Here is a 25030-nt window from a genome sequence, read left to right as displayed (position 1 = left end):
AAACACTCTTTGAAAAAAGAGTATCATGGCTCTCTTTCAGGTTGCAGTCATGCCCCAAACATTGTTGCTCCTGACCCTCATTCTGGCAGCGGTCACGTACATGGCTTCCGGTGACTGTGAGGAGTGAACAAGGGAAGCCACGCAAAGCATCTGACACACGGACTGGCACTGAGGATGCTCTCAATAAATGTTAAGTTCTGCCTCCCCACCAACTTCAAAGGATCAAGCAAACGCAATATTGACAAGTAGATAAATTGCACAAGTTTATGTTATTTTACTTTGGAGAATAAATTTGTGATCTTCCTAGTAAGCAAGGCACTACCTCACATCACCCTAAATTTATTTATTTTTGCTGTATTCAGTGACTATTGTTCTACCTGAGACTGATTTACTAGATAGATAAATGTATATACTCTAAAGAAGCAAAAAAGTAACTTAATTTGTTTGATGTGAATAGAGAGGTATACTTTACAAAGGCCACAGCAGCAGGAAGAATTTATTTTTCATCATAGATTAAAACGGGGGTAATCTTATATAAACCCGTGTACTCTGATTCTAAAACTGTGATAAGGACAACAACCAAGAATATAGTTCTAGCATTCTCTTTGACCTTCTGAGGAAAGAAGTTACAGATATAAGATATACAAATTCACAGAAGTTTAAAGATGGAATAAAAACATATTGCCTTAAGTCTAGCTAACAGAGTGGTCAAAATCAGTAGGGCCTTATTTGGCTAAGATTGAGATGTGATCATATTTTAAGTCCACAGAGTCAAGTATTTGAAGCAGTGTGCTCTTTTACTGCTTTACTTCCGTGTCTCAGAAAATGAATTCATTCATGTATTCAAATGATATTTATTAAGATATCATATGATTTATAAGTAATATATTTACTATGGTCTCTGATCCCAAGGAATTATAATATCTCTGAGGAGAAGATAACACAACAAATGGAGTACTTGGCAACATTAAATAAAGTGCTAAATTGGACTATTCTCTAAACTGTTTGATATTTCTTCAGTGGTTTAGATGAAGATACATATCTTTTACAGATCAACTTCAGGAGTGGCACAAAGTTAAAGAAAAAGAAACTAAATTAGAGGCCAAATCAGGATCCAAAAAGGATCTTGACAGGCTGGGCCAAAATTAACCAGGATGAAGTTTGGACTTAGGGTGAAAAACACAAATGACCAAGTAAAATTAATAGATCATAGATTCTTGGAACCCAAAGTGACACAGACTTAGGGATTTAAAGTTCAATAATTAAGTAGGGTAAGTGGAGTCAAAACAATAACAACTACCAAAAACACCCCATTGATATTAACTAAGTGCTTTCTTTGTGCAGAGCACTTAATAAATACGCACACTTTTAGCAGTCAACAAGCCCTACCCTGGTAGGGTTACCATTTAACTGAGGCTCTGTTACAACAAGTAATTTAGCCCATGATCCCATAGCTACCAAGTGAAAAGCAGAGATTTAAGCTCAGATCTGACTGCAGAGCCTGTCTGTTCTCCATTATACCATGTGGTCTGCACTGCTCCATGTTGATAAGACTACTTCCATATTAAAAAATTGTGTCCAGAGGGACAATGGAGGAAGAGAAGCAAGGCTGATGGAGAAGAAAGAGGGGCTGGTGAGTTCTGCTACAGAACAACCTAGAGCAGCTTAGAGAATAAAATAGTTAAGTACAATAGCTTAACTATTTGGCCCCTTTTTTGTCCATGAGTACCTGTCAAGAACTAGGAATACCAGGTAAGTAAAAGGCAACCTGGAAAAGACAGCCCAGTATCATTTTTGGTGGTCCAAAAGGTTTGCTGGCTTCTTTATGAAATATGAACATTTACTGCTGCCTGAAAAGGGCTTGGAGATGTGGAATGCCAGCAAGTGTCAACTCTCACTTCTGTTATCATTGCCACTATGTAAATATACTATAAAAACACAACACAAAGTTTAGGTCACAGCAGATCCACCTTCTTATTTACATAACATGGGGCATTCTTTTTGCTCAAAGAAAATGACAAACTACCATTTATTTTCAAATATTAAAAGCTATGTTAAGAGGCAAACTAGTATATATAGAATGTATAAATAACAAGGTCCTAATAGCACAGGGAACTATATTCAATATCCTGTGATAAACCATAATGAAAAATAATATAAAAAAGAATGTACATATGTATAACTGAATCACCTTGCTGTACAGCAGAAATTAACACAACACTGTAAATAAACTATACTTCGATTTTAAAAAAAAAGCTATGTAAAAAAACAACTGTTATTAGCCTAAACCAAAGAAAAGGTTAGAATATGTCATTCATTGTTTTGTACTTGTTTTCTCCAAGTAAAATTAGGAGGCAGAATAACATGAGGCATTCCAAAAGTAGATACAACATGAAATGAAAATTGCCTTGTTAAAAAAGAGGGGATATATGTATACGTATAACTGATTCACTTTGCTGTACAGTAGAAACTAACACAACATTGTACAGCAACTATACTCCAATAAGAATTCAAGAAAAAAAAAGAAAGAAAATTGCTTTGTTTCACGGTGATCTTTCTTGGCACTGAAAATAATTTTACTGGAGCACATTTGTTAAAAAGGTTGATTTTAGAATACCATATCCCGACCAAGTCTTTTCAGTGATAACTGATATATATATATATATATATATATATATATATATATATATATTAATTGAAGTATAGTTGATTTACAATATTGTGTTAGTTGTAGGTGTACAGCACAATGGTTCAGTTTTATCTATATATCTATAAATCTATAAGCATATCTATCTATCTATATCTTCTTTTTCAGATTCTTTTCCTTTATAGGTTATTATGAAATATTGAACATAGTCCCCTGTGCTATACAGTAGGCCCCTATTGGTTACCCATTTTATACATAGTAGTGTGTATATGTTAATCCCAACCTCCTAATTTATCCCTCCTCTACCCCTTTCTCCTTTGGGAACCAAAAGTTTGTTTTCTATGTCTGTGGGCCTATTTCTGTTTTGTAAATAAGTTCATTTGTATCTTTTTTGATTCCACATATAAGTGATATCATATGATAACTGTCTTTGCCTGGCTTATTTCACTTAGTAGGATAATCTCTAGGTCCATCCATGTTGTTGCAAATGGCATTATTTCATTCTCTTTCATGGCTGAGTAATATCCCATTGTACATGACAAACCCACACTTAATATCATACTCAATGGTGAAAAGCTGAAAGCATTTCCTCTAAGGTCAGGAATAAGACAAGGATGTCCACTCTCACCACTTTTATTCGACATAGTTTTGGAAGTCCTAGCCACAGCAATCAGAGAAGAAAAAGAAATAAAAGCAATCCACGTTGGAACAGAAGAAGTAAAACTGTCAGTGTTTGCAGATGACATGATACTATACATAGAAAATCCTAAAGATGCTACCAGAAAACTACTAGAGCTCATCAATGAATTTGGTAAAGTTGCAGGACACAAATACACAGAAATCTGTTGCATTTCTATACACTAACAGTGAAAGATCAAAGAGAAGAATCAAGAAAACAATTCCATTTACCATCGCATCAGAAAGAATAAAATACCTAGGGATAAATCTACCAAAGGAGGCAAAAGACCTGTACTCTGAAAACTATAAGACACTGATGAAAGAAACTGAAGATGACACAAACAGGTGGAAAGATATACTGTGCTCTTGGATTGGAAGAATCAATATTGTTAAAATGAATATATTACTCAATGCAGTCTACAGATTCAATGCAATCCCTATCAAACTACCAATGGCATTTTTCACAGAATTAAAACAAAAAATTTTAAAATTTGTATGGAAACACAAAAGACTCTGAATAGCCAAAGCAATCTTGAGAAAGAAAAACGGAGCTGGAGGAATCAAGCTCCTTGACTTCAGACTATAATACAAAGTTACAGTAATTAAAATAGTATGGTACTGGCACAGAAACAGACATGTAGATCAATGGACAGGATAGAAAGCCCAAAAATAAACCAATACACCTATGGTCAATTAATCTACAACAAAGGAGGCAAGAAAAGCCAATGGAGAAAAGACAGTCTCTTCAATAAACAGTACTGGGAAAACTGGACAGCTACAGGTAAAACAATGAAAGTAGAACATTCTCTAACACCATACTCAAAAATAAACTCAAAATGGATTAAATACCTAAATGTAAGACTGGATACTATAAAACTCCTAGAGGAAAACATAGGCAGAACACTCTTTGACATAAATTGCAGCAATATCTTTTTGGATCCATCTCTGAGAATAATGGAAATAAAAACAAAAATAAACAAATGGGACCTAACCAATGATAATTTGAAAAGGATTCAAGCAGGTTTATGGGCTTTCTCTGTTTCTAAAAAAAAGAAAAAGAACCCAGTGAAGATTCAGAAAGGTTTCAAAAATTTAAATTTTCATAAGTGGGTATAATTCTCAATTTCACACTAAAAAAATCTGCTGGAAGCAAAATATTCACTCAGAGGGAGTTACCTAGCAATAATTATAGGACAACTGCTGAGGTACCATGTGGAGTAAAAAGGAAGAGGGGCAAAGTGGTGAGGAAAGAGGATCAGGGAGTTGGTTTTTCCATTCACAGTGCTCTGGGACTGCAGGGGCAGTGAAACGTTAGGCCTGCAGTCATAGGTGATCCACATGATAAATGTTACTAGACAGTGGCTGAAACTTCTCAAATCTTTTCCTGTTTATTGCTGAGAAAAATGAACTATTGTAGGATAGTTAAAAAAAAAAAAAAAAAAAAAAACGAAGACCAAAATACAGTCTCTCTAGGTAAGAGTCACGAAATGCCACAGGAAGCAGAAAACAAAATGTGCTAAGGTGGCAGAAGTTTCATGATGACGAGGGCTGGGAGCTCAACAGGGATAGAAGGGGAGGATCTGGGCAAGTTGAGAGCAAAGGAAGTCCCAAGGCCAGAGAGCAGTTAGAAGGAATATGAAAAAGTCACTGACTCAGGCCCACCAGTGTGCTCTGAGTCTACATTTAAATCTAATGTAGTTGTGGCATTTTTTTTTGCCTGTCTCCAAGTAAGCAGCATAACCTTAATTCATTAGCCCGGAGAAGTGAGGCTAGTTTAGAAAGTAGAGTCATGATCTTGAGCTGTGCTAAGGACGGACAGGAGAATCTTAGAGTCAATGCTAGATGCCCACAGCCCTGAGTGCTGGCCTCACTCAGTAAGCAGTACCTGGCTGAAAACACAAAACTATTGGCCTAAGATGAGATGAAGAAACAAACTCTCAATCCTGGCACTGTGGCCAGCTGAGAAGCATTGATCTGGACTTTCAGGATTCCATGGCTTCTTTCCAAAGCAGATGTGCTAATTCTTACTTAGGTCTTTTTGGGAACTATGGAAACCTCTTCTGTTCCCTAAAAAAGAGGCACAAATAAGCACCAGAACATGCCCTCTGCCACAATGACAAAGGTAGCTTTTGGGAAATAGGCATTTCATCTAGGTTACCATTAAGGGAGCTTAGGGTCATGCGTGTTGCAGCCTACCAGAAAACAAACAAAACAACAACAACAATGAAATCAAAAAAGAAACAAAACAAAAACTACAGGTGCAGTTAAGATGAACAATATGAATTATTAACAGTTATGAAAAGCACTGTCCCGAAGAATCAAATGCCATTTATTTTCTTATCTCAAATATTTTACTGTATTTCATTCTTTCCTTCCTCTCTCTCTCTCTGCCAATTAATATACATTGAGTGCTGACAACATGCCAAGCAACACACTGTCAATAAAGTCTACTTTGAAAAGGAATAGCAACTCTTCTGGGTTAGAACATCTATATGTGTGCTATAACTGCCCCATGTACAGTTTTCTGCTCCAAAGAAAGATATCCTGACTTTAAAGGACACCTATACATTCTTTCATTAATCTCTACTTTGTCAGTAGAGCAAAAGAACCCAAACTAACTCAGTATCAAAGTCTGTACTTAGAAATCTCTCACGTCAAATAGATAACACTGTCTTAAACCAGGCAAGATTACTACTTTAAAAACTGTCACCTAGGGGCCTCCCTGGTGGCGCAGTGGTTGAGAGTCCGCCTGCCGATGCAGGGGATACGGGTTCGTGCCCTGGTCTGGGAGGATCCCATATGCCGCGGAGCGGCTGGGCCCGTGAGCCATGGCCGCTGGGCCTGCGCATCCGGAGCCTGTGCTCCGCAACGGGAGAGGCCACAACAGTGAGAGGCCCGCATACCGCAAAAAAAAAGAAAAAAAAAAAACAAAAAAAAAACCTGTCACCTAATATTTATATAACACTTCAAGGTTTACAAAGAACTCTCACATACATTATTACTTCAACTGATCCCCACACTGTGAGGTGAATATGACTACCCCTGTTTGACCAAATGAGGAAACAGATGCAACAAGATTAAGGCACTTGTCCCAATTCTCCCAACTAGTAACCAGCAGAGGTAAAACTGGAATTCAGGTTTGTATGACTCCAAAGCTGGCGCTATTTGTATTTTACCAAATGTCTCTCAGGAAGAAAGATAACATACTCTTGGAATTTTTTTTTCTGTTGTATCCAGCAGACAAATGAAGCACTCACTTTTGTAGAGCTAATTAAATATTTAAAAGTTTCTCAGTGATATAACTGAACTTTTATCAAAACTTCTCATTTAAACCCTGCAAATAAGAGTCTCCACAAAATATCCAAAAATTGTGCATGTTACAACTCAGGAATACAATACTTCTGAAATAATGCTGTCTGCTACTACATCCTAGATGGCCAGGGACCAAAGGGTGACTTAAAAGAATAAGAAAGTAGATCTTGGGTCTAAAGGATGCACATGATCCTTACGAAAGAGCAATTTGCAGTTAAAAGACCAAACTGCAATCCACTTCCCAACTATTTGGCTGGGACTCCAGACTATGGCAGTCTTGGCCTCAGACTGCTCTTCCTGTACGTTAGGGACTTCTTCAAATTTCACAGCTCAGGCCTTTGTCAATGTACTTACCTCCTTTTTTGTATGCAATACAAAAAGTTAGCTGTTATTACTATTCATTTCTCTTCAAATTTTGTAAGCAATTAGAACTCACAAGTTCATCAGTTCTTCTTGATTTAGGATTAGAAAAGGTCACAGACCAAAGAAATTTCCTTCATAAGGCTTTTTAAGCTCAATTTGAGTTTTGTAAATGAAGTCGAGCACCTCTGTTTTTCTCCCTAATGGGGAGGGTAAGCTTTTGCTATTCAAGCCTGAATAAACATACAATTTTCCTGTGGTCCCCCATATGGAAACCATAGGGCAGAAATGACTCACAAGTGAAACGTGAAAGACAGATTTAAAAACTCTACTTACTTAGGAGGAATTCGTGAAACTGTGTTCACATTTGTGACTGGGACCACTACTTGAAGAATGTGTTCAAGGGCTGTTAATCCACCAGCAGCTTGAAATGCAATCTGATCTGCCACATTCTAAACAGAAATACAAAAAGAAATTAGCCCCATTTCCCAGGCATAAAATTATAACCAAATGAAATATTTAGCTGTAGTGTGAAATATTCTGTTGGTTCAATTATTCTACCAACACTTATTGAATGCTTACTCATTCCTAGGAACTATAGGTCAAAAGTGGTGAACAAAAAATCATAGTTGCTGTCCCCCATGAAGCTTAAAATTTAGTGGATGAGACCAACATTAATCAAATAAATATAAATAAAACAATTTCAATTATAATAAGTACTCTGAAGAAAAAGGAAAGGTGCTCTATGAGAACAGTGGGGGAATCAACTGTATATTGGGGAAAGGGTCAGCATAGGCTTTTCTGAGGAAGTTGAGGTTTTGAGACAGGCAAAAGAAAAGGGAAAGGGATGAAGCACTCCAAGCATAGGAAAAAATCATTTCATACAGAAGTTTTTAGCAACACTTTTAAAAACTGGATCATTTTGCAAGGTTAATTACCACTTAACAAGACAAACTGACTTCCACAAAGATTTCCTTTGCTAGAACTTTTTTCTTCAGTAATACAAGATAATCTAATAACTAACCAGTTAGATGTACCTTTTTTTAAAAAAAAGTGGAGACCTTCAAGATGGTGGAGAAGTAAGACGTGGAGACCACCTTCCTCCCCACAAATACACCAGAAATACATCTACACGTGAAACAACTCCTACAGAACACCTACTGAACGCTGGCAGAAGACCTTAGACTTCCCAAAAGGCAAGAAACTCCCCACCGTACTTGGGTAGGGCAAAAGAAAAAAGAAAAAGCAGAGACAAAAGAATAGGGACAGGGGCTTCCCTGGTGGCGCAGTGGTTGAGAGTCCGCCTGCTGATGCAGGGGACACGGGTTCGTGCCCCGGTCCGGGAAGGACACCACATGCCGCGGACCGACTGGGCCCGTGAGCCATGGCCGCTGAGCCTGCGCATCTGGAGCCTGTGCTCCGCAATGTGAGAGGCCACAACAGTGAGAGGCCCGCGTACCGCAAAAAAAAAAAAAAGAATAGGGACAGGACCTGCACCTCAGGGAGGGAGTTGTGAAGGAGGAAAGGTTTCCACACACTAGGAACCCCCTTCACTGGCAGAGATGGGGGTTGGAGGGGGGGAAGCTTCTGAGCCACGGAGGAGATCGCAGCAACAGGGGTGCAAAGGGCAAAGCAGAGAGATTCCCGCACAGAGGATCGGTGCCACCAGCACTCACCAGCTTAAGAGGCTTGTCTGCTCACCCGCCAGGGCGGGTGGGGGCTGGGAGCTGAGGCTCAGGCTTCTTCGGAGGTCAGATCCCAGGGAGAGGACTGGGGCTGGCTGCGTGAACACAGCCTGAAGGGGCCTAGTATGCCACAGCTAGCCGGGAGGGAGTCTGGGAAAAAGTCTAGAACTGCCTAAGAGGCAAGAGACCATTGTTTCGGGGTGCACGAGGAGAGAGGATTCAGAGCACCACCTAGCTGAGCTCCAGAGATGGGTGCAAGCCGCAGCTATCAGCGTGGACACCAGAGACGGGCATGAAACGCTAAGGCTGCTGCTGCCGCCACCAAGAAGCCTGTGTGCAAGCACAGGTCACTATCCACACCTCCCCCCCCGGGAGCCTGTGCAGCCTGCCAATACCAGGGTCCTGTGATCCAGGGACAACTTCCCCGGGAGAACAAATGGCGCGCCTCAGGCCGTTGCAACGTTAGGCTCGCCTCTGCCGCCGCAGGCTCGCCCTGCATTCCGTACCACTACCTCCCACTGGCCTGAGTGAGCCAGAGCCCCCTAATCAGCGGCTACTTTAGCCCCGTCCTGTCTGAGTGAAGAACAGATGCCCTCAGGCGACCTACACACAAGAGGCAGGGCCAAATCCAAAGCTGAACCCCGGGAGCTATGCGAACAAAGAAGAGAAAGGGAAACTTCTCCCAGCAGCCTCAGGAGCAGCGGATTCAATCTCCACAATGAACTTGACATACCCTGCGTCTCTGGAATACCTGAATGGACAACGAATCATCCCAAATTTGAGGAGGTAGACTTTGGGAGCAACTGCAGACTTGGAGTTTGCTTTCTGCATCTAATTTGTTTCTGGTTTTATGTTTATCTTAGTTTAGTATTTAGAGTTTATTATCATTGGTAGGTTTGTTTATTGATTTGGTGGCTCTCTTTTCTTAATATATATATATATTTTTTCCATTTCCTCTTTTTGTGAGTGTGTATGTGTATGCTTTGCGTGATTTTGTCTGTATAACTTTGCTTTTACCATTTGTCCTAGGGTTCTGCCTGTCGGTTTCTTCTTTTTCTTTACTTAGTGTGGTTTTTAGCACTTGTTATCATCAGTGGATTTGTTTTTCGGTTTGGTGGCTCTCCTCTTTCTTTTTTTAATTACCTTTTAATTTTTTAAAGTTTTAATAATTTTATTTTTTATTTTAATAACTGTATTTTCCTCCCTCCCTCCCTCCCTCGCTTTCTCCCTTTTCTTCTGAGCCGTGTGACTGACAGGGTCTTGGTTCTCTGGCTGGGTGTCAGGCCTGAGCCTCAGAGGTGGGAGAGCCCAGTTCAGGACATTGTTCCACCAGAGACCTCCTGACTCCATGTAATATCAAACAGCAAAAGCTCTCCCAGAGATCTCCATCTCAACGCGAAGACCCAGCTCCACTCAACGACCAGCAAGCTACAGTGCTGGCCACGCTATGCCAAACAACTAGCAAAACAGGAATACAACCCCATTCATTAGCAGAGAGGCTGCCTAATATCATAATAAGGTCACAGACACCCCAAAACACACCACCAGATGCGGCCCTGCCCACCAGAAAGACAAGACCCAGCCTCATCCACCAGAACACAGGCACCAGTCCACTCCACCAGGAAGCCTACCCCCCTGTCTGGGGGCAGACACCAAAAACAACGGGAACTATGGACCTGCAGACTGTGAAAAGGAGACCCCAAACACAGTAAGTTAACCAAAAGGAGAAGACAGAAAAATACACAGCAGATGAAGGAGCAAGGTAAAAACCCACCAGACCAAACAAATGAAGAGGAAATAGGCAGTCTACCTGAAAAAGAATTCAGAGTAATGATAGTAAAGATGATCCAAAATCTTGGAAATAGAATGGAGAAAATACAAGAAACGTTTAAAAAGGACCTAGAAGAACTAAAGAGCAAACAAACAATGATGAACAACACAATAAATGAAATTAAAAATTCTCTAGAAGGGGCCTCTCTGGTGGCGCGGTGGTTGAGGGTCTGTCTGCCGATGCAGGGGACGTGGGTTCATGCCCTGGTCCAGGATGATCCCACATGCCATGCAGCGGCTGGGCCCATGAGCCATGGCCGCTGAGCCTGCGCGTCCGGAGCCTGTGCTCCGCAGTGGGAGAGGCCACAACGGTGAGAGGCCTGCGTACTGCAAAAAAAAAAAAAAAATTCTGTAGAAAGAAGCAATAGCCGAATAACTGAGGCAGAAGAACGGATAAGTGAGCTGGAAGATAAAATAGTGGAAATAACCACCCAGAGCAGAATAAGGAAAAAAGAATGAAAAGAATTGAGGACAGTCTCAGAGACCTCTGGGACAACATTAAACGCACCAACATTGGAATTATAGGGGTCCCAGAAGAAGAACAGAAGAAAAAAGGGACTGAGAAAATATTGAAGAGATTATAGTTGAAAATTTCCATAATATGGGAAAGGAAATAGTCAATCAAGTCCAGGAAGCGCAGGGAGGCCCATACAGGATAAATCCAAAGAAAAACATGCCAAGACACATAGTAATCAAACTATCAAAAATTAAATACAAAGAAAAAATATTAAAAGCAGCAAGGGAAAAGCAACAAATAACATACAAGGGAATCTCCATAAGGTTAACAGCTGATCTTTCAGCAGAAACTCTACAAGCCAGAAGGCAGTGGCAGGACATATTTAAAGTGATGAAAGGGAAAGCATTACAACCAAGATTACTCTACCCAGCAAGGATCTCATTCAGATTCGATGGAGAAACTAAAACCTTTACAGACAAGCAAAAGCTAAGAGAATTCAGCACCACCAAACCACCTTTAAAACAAATGTTAAAGGAACTTCTCTAGGCAGGAAAAACAAGAGAAGGAAAAGACCTACAATAAGAAACCCAAAACAATTAAGAAAATGGTAATAGGAATATACATATTGATAACTACATTAAATGTAAATGGATTAAATGCTCCAACCAAAAGACACAGACTGGGTGAATGGATACAAAAACAAGACCAGTATATATGCTGTCTACAAGAGACCCACTTCAGACCTAGGGACACATACAGACTGAAAGTGAGGGGATGGACAAAGATATTCCATGCAAATGAAAACCAAAAGAAATCTGGAGTAGCAATTCTCATATCAGACAAAATAGACTTTAAAATAAAGACTATTACAAGAGACAAAGAATGACACTACATAATGATCAAGGGATCAATCCAAGAGGATATAACAATTGTAAATATTTATGCACCCAACACAGGAGCACCTCAATACACAAGGCAAATGCTAACAGCCATAAAAGGGGAAATTGACAGTAACACAATCATAGTAGGGGACTTTAAAACCCCACTTTCACCAATGGACAGATCATCCTAAATGAAAATAAATAAGGAAACACAAGCTTTAAATGATACATTAAACAACATGGACTTAATTGATATTTATAGGACATTCCATCCAAAAATAACAGAATCCACTTTCTTCTCAAGTGCTCATGGAGCATTCTCCAGGATAGATCATATCTTGGGTCACAAATCAAGCCTTGGTAAATTTAAAAATATTGAAATCGTATCAAGTATCTTTTCCAACCACAACGCTATGAGACTAGATGTCAATTACAGGAAAAAGTCTGTAAAAAATACAAACACATGGAGGCTAAATAATACACTACTAAATAACCAAGAGATCACTGAAGAAATCAAACAGGAAATCCAAAAAATACCTAAAAACAAATGACAATGAAAACACGACGACCCAAAACCTATGGGATGCAGCAAAATCAGTTCTGAGAGGGAAGTTTATAGCAATACAATCCTACCTCAAGCAACAAGAAACATCTCAAATAAACAACCTATCCTGACACCTAAAGAAATTAGAGAAAGAAGAACAAAAAACCCCAAAGATAGCAGAAGGAAAGAAATCATAAAGATCATATCAGAAATAAGTGAAAAAGAAATGAAGGAAACAATAGCAAAGATCAATGAAACTAAAAGCTGGTTCTTTGAGAAGATAAACAAAATTGATAAACTATTAGCCAGACTCAATCAAAAAAAAAGGGGAGAAGACTCAAATCAACAGAATTAGAAATGAAAAAGGAGAAGTAACAACTGACACTGCAGAAATACAAAGGATCATGAGCAATTACTACAAGCAACTATGTGCCAATGAAATGGACAACCTGGAAGAAATGGACAAATTCTTAGAAATGCACAACCTTCTGAGACTGAACCAGGGAGAAATAGAAAATATAAACAGACCAATCACAAGCACTGAAATTGAAACTGTGATTAAAAATCTTCCAACGAACAAAAGCCCAGGACCAGATGGCTTCAGAGGTGACTTCTATCAAACATTTAGAGAAGAGCTAACACTTATCCTCCTTAAACTCTCCCAAAATATAGTAGAGAGAGGAACACTCCCAAACTCATCCTAGGAGGCCACCATCACTCTGATACTAAAACCAGACAAAGATGTCACAAAGAAAGAAAACTACAGGCCAATATCACTGATGAACACAGATGCAAAAATCCTCAACAAAATACTAGCAAACAGAACCCAACAGCACATTAAAAGGATTATACACCATGATCAAGTGGGGTTTATCCAAGGCATGCAAGGATTCTTCAATATATGCAAATCAATCAATGTGATAAACCATATTAACAAATTGAAGAAGAAAAACCATATGATCACCTCAACAGACGCAGAAAAATCTTTCAACAAAATTCAACACTCATTTATGATAAAAACCCTGCAGAAAGTAGGCATAGAGGCAACTTAACCTCAACAAAATAAAGGCAATACATGACAAACCCACAGCCAACATCGTTCTCAGTGATGAAAAACTGAAACCATATCCTCTAAGATCAGGAACAAGACAAGGATGTCCACTCTCACCACTCTTATTCAACATAGTTTTGGAAGTTTTAGCCACAGCAATCAGAGAAGAAAAAGAAATAGAAGGAATCTCAACTTGAAGAGAAGAAGTAAAGCCGTCACTGTTTGCAGATGACATGATACTATACATAGAGAATCCTAAAGATGCTACCAGAAAATGACTAGAGCTAATCAATGAATTTGGTTGTAGCAGGATACAAAATTAATGCACAGAAATCTCTTGCATTCCTATATGCTATTGATGGGAAACCTGAAAGAGAAATTAAGGAAACACTCCCATTTACCACTGCAAGAAGAAGAATAAAATACCTAGGAATAAACCTACCTAAGGAGACGAAATACCTGTATGCAGAAAACTATAAGACACTGATGAAAGAAATTAAAGATGGTACAGACAGATGGGGAGATATACCATGTTCTTGGATTGGAAGAATCAACATTGTGAAAATGAATCTACTACCCAAAGCAATCTACAGATTCAATGCAATCCCTATCAAACTACCACTGGCATTTTTCACAGAACTAAAACAGAAAATTTCACAATTTGTATGGAAACACAAAAGACCCCAAATAGCCAAAGCAATCTTGAGAAAGAAAATGGAGCTGGAGGAATCAGGTTCCTGGACTTCAGACTATACTGCAAAGCTACAGTTATCAAGACTGTATGGTACTGGCACAAAAACAGAAATATAGATCAATGGAACAGGATAGAAAGCCCAGACATAAACCCATGCACATATGGTCACCTTATCTTTGATAAAAGAGGCAAGAATATACAGTGGAGAAAAGACAGCCTCTTCAATAAGTGGTGCTGGGAAAACTGGACAGCTACATGTAAAAGAATGAAATTAGAACACTTCCTAAAATGATACACCAAAATAAACTCAAAACGGATTAAAGACCTAAATGGAAGGCCAGACACTATCAAACTCTTAGAGGAAAACATAGGCAGAGCATGCTATGACATATATCAGAGCAAGATCCTTTTTAACCCACTTCCTAGAGAAATGGAAATAAAAAACAAAATAAACAAGTGGAAACTAATGAAACTTAAAAGCTTTTGCACAGCAAAGGAAAACATAAACAAGATGAAAAGACAACCCTGAGAATGGGAGAAAATATTTCCAAATGAAGCAGTTGACAAAGGATTAACCTCCAAAATTTACAGGCAGTTCATGCAGCTCAATATGAAAAAAACAAACAACCCAATCCAAAAATGGGTAGGAGACCTAAATAGACATTTCTCCAAAGAAGATATACAGATTGCCAACAAACACATGAAAGGATGCTCAACATCCCTAATCATTAGAGAAATGCAAATCAAAACTCCAATGAGGTATCACCTCACACCAGTCAGAATGGCCATCATCAAAAAATCTACAGAAAATAAATGCTGGAGAGAGTGTGGAGAAAAGGGAACCCTCTTGCACTGTTGGTGGGAATGTAAATTCATACAGCCACTATGGAGAACAGTATGGAGGTTCCTTAAAAAACTAAAAATAGAACTACCATGCGACCCAGCAATCCCACTACTGTGCATATACCCTGAGAAAACCATAATTCAAAAAGAGTCATGTACCACAATGTTCATTGCAGCTCTATTCACAGAAGCCAGGACATGGAAGCAACCTAAGTATCCATCAACAGATGAATGGGTAAAGAAAATGTGGCACATATATACAATGGAATATTATTCAGCCATAAAAAGAAACGAAATTGAGTTATTTGTAGTGAGGGGGATGGACCTAGTGTCTGTCATACAGAGTGAAGTAAGTCAGAAAGAGAAAAACAAATACCGTATGCTAACACGTATATATGGAATCTAAAAAAAAAAAAAAGTTCTGAAGAACCTAGGGGCAGGACAGGAATAAAGGCACAGATGTAGAGAATGGACTTGAGGACACAGGGAGGGGGAAGGGTAAGCTGGGACCAAGTGAGAGAGTGGCATGGACATATATACACTACCAAATGTAAAACAGCTAGTGGGAAGCAGCCGCATAGTACAGGGAGATCAGCTCGGTGCTTTGTGACCACCTAGAGGGGTGGGATAGGGAGGGTGGGAGGGAGATGCAAGAGTGAGGGGTATGGGGATGTATGTATACATATAGCTGATTCACTTTGTTATACTGCAGAAACTAACACACCATTGTAAAGCAATTATACTCCAAAAAAGATGTAAAAAAAAAAAAAGTCTATGATAATGATAATAGCTAAAAAAAAAAAAAGCCACTTCACCTATTTTAGGGAGAATATTAAGTAACCATTTTAGAACTCAACCTATGATTTTTCTATACAACTTCTGATTTGTATACAATTCTTGTGGGAAGGATATATAAGCTCTTTGCATTCCTCTGGCATGGGGAGGGCAAGAGTTTTTAAGCATACACAGAATCACTGCATCAAATATGTGAAATACAGGATAGCAACCTGCTATAGGCTGAATTGTGTCCCCACCCTCCACTGAATTCTTATGTTGAAGTCCCAACCCCTAGTATCTCAGAATGTAACTGTATTTGAGGATAAGAAATTTAAAGAGGTGATTAAGTTAAAATGAGGCTGTTAGGGTGAGGCCTTAATCCAATATGACTGTTGTCCTTATAAGAGAACAAGAGACACCAGGAATGCACATGCACAGAGAAAAAGGCCATACACAGCAAGAAGGTGTCCAATTACAAACCAAGGAGAGAGGCCTCAGAAAAAAACCAAACCTCCTAACACTTTCACCCTGGACTTCAGCCTCCAGAACTCTGAGAAAAGAAACTTCTGCTATTTAAGCCACCCAGTCTGTGGTAGTTTGTTATGGCAGCCCTAGCAAACTAATATTCGACCCCTCTATTACAATACCCCCTTATATTTCTTTTAATAGTATTCTACAGTTCATTAAGCCTTGAAGTGTCTTTGAAATACTGAGGGGCTTTTTTATTGGGGGGGGGTACTTGGGGGAGAGATATGAGTTATTCACAGGCTCTGTCAAACATGTTTTCCTGATTCGTCTGATGTCCAAAGCACAATGCTCTGCCTGCTTGATGTGGACTATCAATTATTGGCTCCAGTACATGTCTGGAGTTTGGTAGTATAATATCTTAATCATTCATTTACTCATTCTTTGTGCACAATAAAATACAGTCTGAGACTATAAGAAGTTCATCATGAATCCTAGACAAGACCTCACACTTTTAAGATTAAAAATTAACAATTTATGTTGTTATTAATGAAAAAACGTTTCCTTGCAATAAAACTAACAATCAGAAAATTGAGAACCTAGGTGCTCGGTAATTTATTTAAAATCATAATGCTGTTACCATTCTTTCTTCTTATGCTAGGATGTCAATATAACTAGAAAATAGTAACAACTTTGTATTAGTACATAGCATACACAGATAAAACTGCACTAATCATAACTATATAGCTGGATGAGCTATAGCAAATTGAAAACACATTGTAATAATTCCAAAACTAAAAAATAAAGCTCTATAACATGCCATAATACCCCTGTTGCCCATCCTACTCATTATCTCTCTGTCTTTCCTCGATGTAAAGGCTCTCCTGACTTTGAAAATCACAGAATCCTTTTGTTTTCTTTTCAATTCTATAAAAATAGAATCACACTTTATATATTCTATACTATCTAACTTTTCTTGCTTGTTTTTTCCCCTAAATTCATCCATATTGTTGCCTGTAGCAGTATTTAATTCATTTTCCTTGCTGTATAGTATTCCTTTATCTGATTACATACCTCAACTTATTTAAATGTTTCACCGCTGATTGACATTTGGGTTGTTTCCACTTCGAAACTCTGGACAGTGCTGCTTTCAACATTTTTGTATATGTATTTGGGCACATGTGACATGCAGTTGAGTATATGCTTAAAAGCAGAACTGCTGGGTCAGAGTGTGCATAGGTTGTGTTATTAGTTATAGCCAAACAGCTTTCTAAAATATTCAGAACAATTTTTGTACACATTGTAGTACCATGATGATTTCGGTTACTCTACACTGACACCAAAACTTGCCTTTATCAAGTTTTTTTTTTTTAAGTTTAGTCATTCTAATCGGTATATACTTGCCTTTTTTTTTTTTTTTTTTGGCTGTGCTGAGTCTTCATTGCTGTAATGCGGGCTTTCTCTAGTTGTGGCGGGGATGCAGTGAGGCTTCCGTGGTGGCGCAGTGGTTAAGAATCCACCTGCCAATGCAGGGGACATGGGTTCGAGCCCTGGGGCTACTCTTCATTGTGGTGCATGGGCTTCTCATTGAGGTGGCTTCTCTTGTGGCAGAGCACGGGCTCTAGGCACGTGGGCTTCAGTAGTTGTAGCACACGGGCTCAGCAGTTGTGGCCCACGGACCCTAGAGTGCACGGGCTTCAGTAGTTGCAGAGTGTGGGCTCAGCAGTTGCAGCGTGTGGGCTCCAGGGCATGTGGGCTTCAGTAGTTGTGGCATACGGGCTCAGTAGTTGCAGCTTGCAGGCTCTAGAGCACGAGCTCAGTAGTTGTGGCACATGGGCTTACTTTACTGCATGGTATGTGGGATCTTCCCGGACTAGGGATTGAACCCGTGTCCCCTACATTGGCAGGCCAATTCTTAACCACTGGACCACCAGGGAAGTCCCTGTATACTCACATTTAATTGAGGATTTTATTTGTCTTTCCCTGATAATGATGGGGTTGAACACATTTTGTTCATTGGCTTTTTTTTTTTTTTAATTTGAGGTATACTTTACAATGGGGTGAAGGGCTCAGATCTTAAGGATACCATTCAGTTAAATTTGATGAGTACCTATCAAGACCCGAACATTTCCATTACCCTAGAAAGTCCCCTCATGCCCCTTTCACAGTCAATCCCTCCTCCCTGATGCAACCACTGATTTGATTTATGGTAACATAGGTTAGTTTTGTCCACTGTAGAATTTCATATAAATGAGATCATGTAGTACGTATGAATATTTAATTTGGTAGTGATTGGTTATCCTACCAGCAGTTTTACCAGAGTCAGGCCTAGGGTATCACGGAAGCCTCTTTACCCCAGGGGAAATGACAGAGGGGCTCTGAGTCAAGATAGGGAAGTAAACACATATGTACATATCCTTTCTTCTATACTCAAATAGGAATTATAGATAAAATATTTAATAATATGAAAAAATAACCACATTAAAAATAAGTGAAACATCTCTGTAAAACAGGGATGGAAAAGCTCATAATAATGCATAGAGCAAGGGTCCAACTTTCAGCAGACTCTTAAAAGAACATTTGCCCTTCTAGACTCTTTCCTCTTCCTCAGCTTTCACACTGATTCAGCCTCCAAGTTCTGATTACTCGTCTCCTGTTATGGCCCTTAACTTTTGCCTTTTCTATCCATGTCTATTCTTACCATGTCAGTTCAGGCTTTCGTGGTCTGTTGCTTGAGGCACTGCAGCAACCCCCTAACTAGTATCTCTGGATCCAAGCTTACTTCACAGCACACCATTCTCTAGAGCAGTGCTTCCCAAACACTCTAAGATAAAAGTCAGGAGTTTTTGTTTGTTTCTTTGTTTTTAATATTTTCACTCCATTGTGACCAATAGTTTTGTGAAATATAATACAAATTAAATACTAAACAATTGAGGGAAAAAAGGTATACTAACTTTGAGCCCACATTTTAAAATATTAGATGAAAGACATAAAATTACTCTTGATTTGTGTACTTACCTCACCATATTCTAGTAACAGTAGCCTGGCACTGGCCTGTGGACTCTCTTTTGAGTAGCCCTGCTCTGGATGCCTTTATATGCAATGAAGATAATATTCTCAAGAGTAAATGTGATCATGCCACTCTGTGGGTGAAACATTTGAATGACTGCTTCCTCACTGTCTACAGAATGAGGCCCAAACTCTTTAGCACAATTCTTCAGAATCTGATCCCTCTCTAACAGCCTCCTTCCCTGCCATGCTCCTGGCCTCTCTCTCAACCAGATTCCCCATGTGGCCCATGCTGTTTCATGCCTCTGTGTTTTGGCATATACTGATCTTCCTAGAAGGGATGATCCTCTAGCTTTTCATCTTTGTATCCCCACTAAACTCAGAGCTTCCTGCAGTCAGGGACCATGTCTTCTTCATCACCACATCCCCAACACTTAGCAGAGGGGAATGTACTCAGAAAATGCTTCATCAACGGTTGTTCAGAAAATGCTTCATCAACAGTTTTGAAAAAGAAGGCTCACAAAGGTATTTTAACAGGATTTTAACTGTGAAAACACAGATAGTCAATTGCTCTGGTATGATCCCAGGATACAATTCCTGTTACTGCATGTGCCTAGTGGAATAGTTTTTCACTGGGATTGAGCTTCATGACCAGAGAACAAAATTCAGTTTTTTGAGACTTAAACACCTGTTCACCTTGAGCCTCCTTAATAGCCACCAAGGAACTAAATTCTCCACTTGTACTCCGTTTCAATGTAAAGCCTTTGTATTTTGATATTTCTCAACTCAAAGTTATGTCATACCCTAAGCCAAGCAGATGCACCAACTGATGCAATCTGTCCACAGAGAAACAAAACAGCACCACTGCTGTTCTCACAGACCTTTCCACAGCAAGAGAGAACTGGGTCAACATTGCAAAAGTGTACGGGAAAAGGACTGAGTGAAAGCAGACCATCTTAATGTACACATCTATGCCTTAAAAACAAAACAAAATAAACTCAAAGCCTTTCATGCAGTGCCAACAACATGGATATGACCTCTTGAAAAACTTAAAACATGGGCTCTAACAGACATTAAGCAGGAAAAAAAAAAGCCAATTTCAGGAAGATAGGCCATTCAAAGCCAAATTTTAAAGTATTATTGAAAATTGAAGTTCTAATTTATCATTTGCACCCTTTCAAGGAACTAAAGCAAAAAAAGCAAAACCAACTGTGAAATAAAAAAACTCACAAATTTCTCCCCAGAGAAATCAAGGATGGTTTTGGTCATGTGCACTTCTGTATTACAGATCCAACAAGCCATTTTTGGATTCTCTTCCACAGAGCATGGCCAAATGGGAACACTGTTCTATCCTCCTAACTTCTTCTTCATGCCCCACATCAACTCCTATTCATGCCATCATCTCTGCCCTACCTCAGGGCCCCATTTCTCTCTGTCTGCAAGCTCCTCAAGAGTGGCAGCTGACTCATCTCTGCAGCCCCAGTGATGACACAGAACAGAAATGGTAAATACTTGATGGATGAGTAACTGAACAAAAGGATGAACAAATGAAAAGATTTCTCTCAAACAGCAAAAATGTCCTGTGAGATATGACAGTTTAACACAATTATAGGGGCCCGTGAGCATAACAAGGAGAAACACCTCCCACTGGATCCTATTTCCTAACACAGTGCAAATGAACAGCTCTTCCCTCTCTCTGTACATAAAGGTAGATGAGACAATCCTCTGATAGCTTATGCCTTTTTCACCTCAGGGGGACAGAAAGGGAAACTCAAACTGGCTCAATGATGAGTTGCCCAAATGTTAAAATCAAGGGGGAAAAAACACCTTCTTAAGCATGTGGCATTAAGTACTCTTTATGCAAATGAAGATCACTTTCACACAGTAATCCAGGTAGATTTAAAGGACGTAGAGAGCCTCTTATTTCCTCCTCCTTTCTATTCCCACCACACTAGCTTCTTGTGCCAATCACGTGGTACTTCCTATACACTGCTCTCTTTATATTCCTGGATGCCTCAGTGAGGCTGGATGTTCCTCAAATACATGGTCATATACTTGTTCCTATTCCTCAAAGTGTCTAGAAAAAAGGAAGTATGCTAAAAATGCTTAACCATAACTATACTCTCCATCCAACCTGCCCCCTTCTCAATTTGTAATATTCAAATGCTATCTCTCAATCCTTTAAGACCCAGATCAAATCACTCATAAAGTATTTCCTGATCCCCTCAATAAAAGTCAAAAGGTCTTTGTATTTAACTGTATTTCTCTTATGCCCCTTATCACTTTTGACTTTATCCCAGAGCTTTTCGTGTTCATGTGCCACACTGTGAAGCCTAAGCTCTCCTACCTCTGCATTCTCAATCATGGTCAAGCACAGTATGCACATACTGCAGATACCAAGCAAAGTTTGTTAACTGATTGAAAATACCTCATCTAGAAAGGTGAACTAGATATTTTTCCTTTTTTCTGTTACCCCTTTTCCAAATACTCTGCATTCAGACAGAAATTATAAAATTAGAACTTTCATAAATAGCTTTATCATTCTGATTTGAGCAAGAAAAAAATACCTCCGAAGAGGAAATATGTGGCTTTACTTGTGTACCAGACATAACACCTTAATAGCTCTCCCTTCCTTTGCTCTCTCCCACTGTGAGACTGACAACTGACTAATAGGATTAGAGGCTCCATTATAATAACCCAGCTTAGCTAAAGGCCAGCAAAAAATGACAGCTTCAATCTGAATTACATGGCCTAGGAATCCATTCAATTATTAACTAGAGTAACTGTTATTACCTCTCCCAATTAAAGGAGAGGCAGCTGTTAATCTTTGGTGGCCTGAAAAGGCTGATGGCCTTTGTACTTGACTTCTCTATAGACAGTAATTACATTCTTTGTGATCAGAGAGGAAGGCCTTCCTAGCCGTTTAGACAGAGGTGGCAGATGGGGAAAACTGTTTGCATGTTCATTAGCAGGATAGGCTAGGCTAGATTTGTTTGGAGCATCTGGTGGCACCTTAAGACCTGTTTAGAGATAATACAAGTAGGTTTTGGCAAGTTCATAAATTTAGAACTCAGTAGCCCAATTTATAGAGATGAGAAGATTCTAGAGTGAATTTTTTTACAGCTGTTTTTCCCATAACGAAAACTTTCCTACCACTTAAATGACATCATCTCTACTCAACTACTATCTTCACCTGTTATGGTCAGCTTAAAAGAAGCAAGTATAATGAACTGATATTCCTTCTTCTGTTACATGGTTTTTCTCTTCTAAGCCTTCTAATGTCGCCTTCTTCATATTCTCATAATCTACATAAAGGTTTGGCTCAGTCTTTCAGCCGTAGACACTCATACTTGAAAGAATCAGTTTCTGGAGTCAAGAATATCACAAGGAAATTGTAAATTTGTGGGACTGTGGTGCCAAAAAGAGTAAAATCATAACCCACAGTTTGAAGGGTTAGGTAATAAGGTAAGTGGGGCTGAGAGAGGCTGGAAAAGCTTTCTCAAGATGAGAGGAAGAATTCCTTTGTGATGCTAATCAGAACATGGACCCTTTGGAAGGCTCTCCCTGAGGGAGCTGAATTGTGCCATGTTTGACCTGTTTGGACTAAGTGAGATGAGGGCAGGGTGAGTGAGAGGGGGTGGTGCAGGAACTGAAGGATGAAAGCAGGACACAGACCTGAGTGCTCTCATTCCTTCTCTCTAAGCTGTTATGAGACAGATGACCAAAGATTAGTGTATAGAGTTTATTACTGCAATCCAACAAAACTCACAATAAAGTCATTTTGATCTTCCCTCATCTTCACGCTCCACAAAGCTGCCAAGTGGCAGGCACTGGGCCAGACCCAACACTCATAGCTACAGTGAGAGACAGACTTAACATAGACAAATGCAACACTGTGAGATAAGCACTATAATAAGGGGATGTACAAAGAGTTGTTTGCACACAGAGGACTAGTTCTTCAGGATATAATGGGTGTCAATGTGAACAGTTTTCTGAGTTATCATGTTATCAAACTAAAAGACAAAAAAAGGATTCAAAGTCAAGGACCTACATATGAAGTTCCTTGTGCAACTCCTTTATTCTCCCACCATTCCTAACTTGCAGGCTACCTGCTGCTTTACCGCAGAACTTGAGGAGTCTTACCACAGCAGTTCCCTGTTTCCCTTGTTGCTGCATCTTAACTCTCCTGGGTGCTTTAAAGTTGGGAGGCAAAAGAAACTCAGGACCATGAGACCAAGGAGAATCTGTTTTGGGCAAGGGAGTGATACGGACAAGGACCAGTAACAAGGACAAACTCCTTTAGGTCCAGCAGCTCCCAGGGAGCAGGACCATAGAGCTCGAGGCTCTTGTCCACTGAGATGGCAAGGAAATGGAGAGGAGTGGTCCTAGAGCACTCTGTTCTTGCTCCATTGTGACACTGGCACTTCTTGACTGATTTTTCTATTATTTAATTGTAAACTAGATCATACTGATTATCTATTTTTTTAATCACAAGGTAGACTGTGAGCTCTTTGACAGCTGGGATTTCGTTTCTATAGGTCCAGCAAAAAGTAGGTATTCAATAAATAGCTGTTGAATATAAAAGTACAGCCTGATTTCTGGGCTCTAACATCAGAAATTCTATTAACAGGAAAGAAAAGCCATCAATCCCTAATGAGAAAGAAAAGGCTTAGAAACACTCATGTGCCTGGGAAAGTCAAGGCAAGGATACAGGTAAGCTAGAAACTGTGGCTGATAAGGCAAGGCAGGCCCTGGTGTTAGGCCTGCCTGAAGGGGACAAGTCCAGAGAGGAGAGGCCAGGAATGTGAAGGCCAACTGCAAGGCCTTTGCCAGTCATCTTTGCTTATGTCCTGCCTTAGTTATCTTGGCATTCTTTTTTTTTTTTTTCCCCCTTATTCTCAAGGAAAATAATGACCCAGACCCTTTTATGTCCTTAAGAAGGGATGGGGAGAGCAATTTTCTCCAAGTGCCATCCTGGAGGGCTGAAAGTGACAATTCAAGGAATTACTATGTGGCAGGCCCTAGGCTGTTATCTTATCTAAGCCCTCAAAACTGGTACCTCATCATCATCCCATTAAAGAAAAATAGTCTTAGAGGAGTCAGTTACTTGCTTAAATTTTTACAGCTAGCAAGTGGTAGAGCCAGGGATTGAGCCCAGGTTTATCTGACTTCCAAGGGTATAATGGGTCTATACCAAGAAAGCTGTGGGGGAAATCTAGTGTGTGGCTATAGGAATGTATGTGACTTTTGGCACACTTATCACTCAATATCCCAATTTTGTAAAATCTTGGACTTGATATTATTTTAAAATTTCAAAGAATATTTTATGTTGAAATAATTTTAGATTGAAGAGTTATAAGTACAGTAGAGAATTAGTATATGCTTTAATTGAACCTTCTCTCATATTAACATCATACAAAACCATGGTACATTTATCAAAACTAAGAGATTAAATTAAAACTATACTATTAATTAAGCTATGGACTTATTTGGATTTCCCCTAGTTTTTCTACTGATGACCTTTTCCTGTTCCAGGATCACATCTAGAATACCACATTGTATTTAGCTCAATGTTACTGTGAAGACAAGGTGAAGTTACTCTTAGCATTAGAGGGGGGATTCTGAGCTCTTATATTAGCAATTTCTAGCAACTAAAAAAAATTCAAAAAACTTGAAGTAATCCAGACTCAGAGAATGCAAAGGAATGCCAAGTTTGACTATCACAAGTAAATAAAAAAGGAAATGAGAGCTAACTAGATTCTAAGGGACTGAAATATGAGTAGTTCTTTTAACTGGT

General features: G+C 39.3%; 1 protein-coding gene across 9 annotated transcripts in view; it reads right to left on the bottom strand.

The window, feature by feature from the left end:
- Nucleotides 1-25030, bottom strand: part of SCAPER (S-phase cyclin A associated protein in the ER) — a 496989-nt gene that overhangs the window by 140727 nt on the left and 331232 nt on the right. For all 9 annotated transcript variants that reach the window (XM_082617344.1, XM_082617352.1, XM_082617349.1 and 6 more), the window contains one exon: nucleotides 7334-7449. In XM_082617344.1, coding sequence (XP_082473470.1) covers nucleotides 7334-7449 — 116 coding nt within the window. The remainder of the gene's footprint in view (nucleotides 1-7333; nucleotides 7450-25030) is intronic.

Source organism: Mesoplodon mirus (genome assembly GCF_964341445.2).
Source record: "Mesoplodon mirus genome assembly, chromosome: 4".
NCBI lineage: Eukaryota > Metazoa > Chordata > Mammalia > Artiodactyla > Ziphiidae > Mesoplodon > Mesoplodon mirus.
The sequence above is the reverse complement of the archived record's forward strand: the minus strand, read 5'-3'. Positions and strand labels throughout refer to the sequence as shown.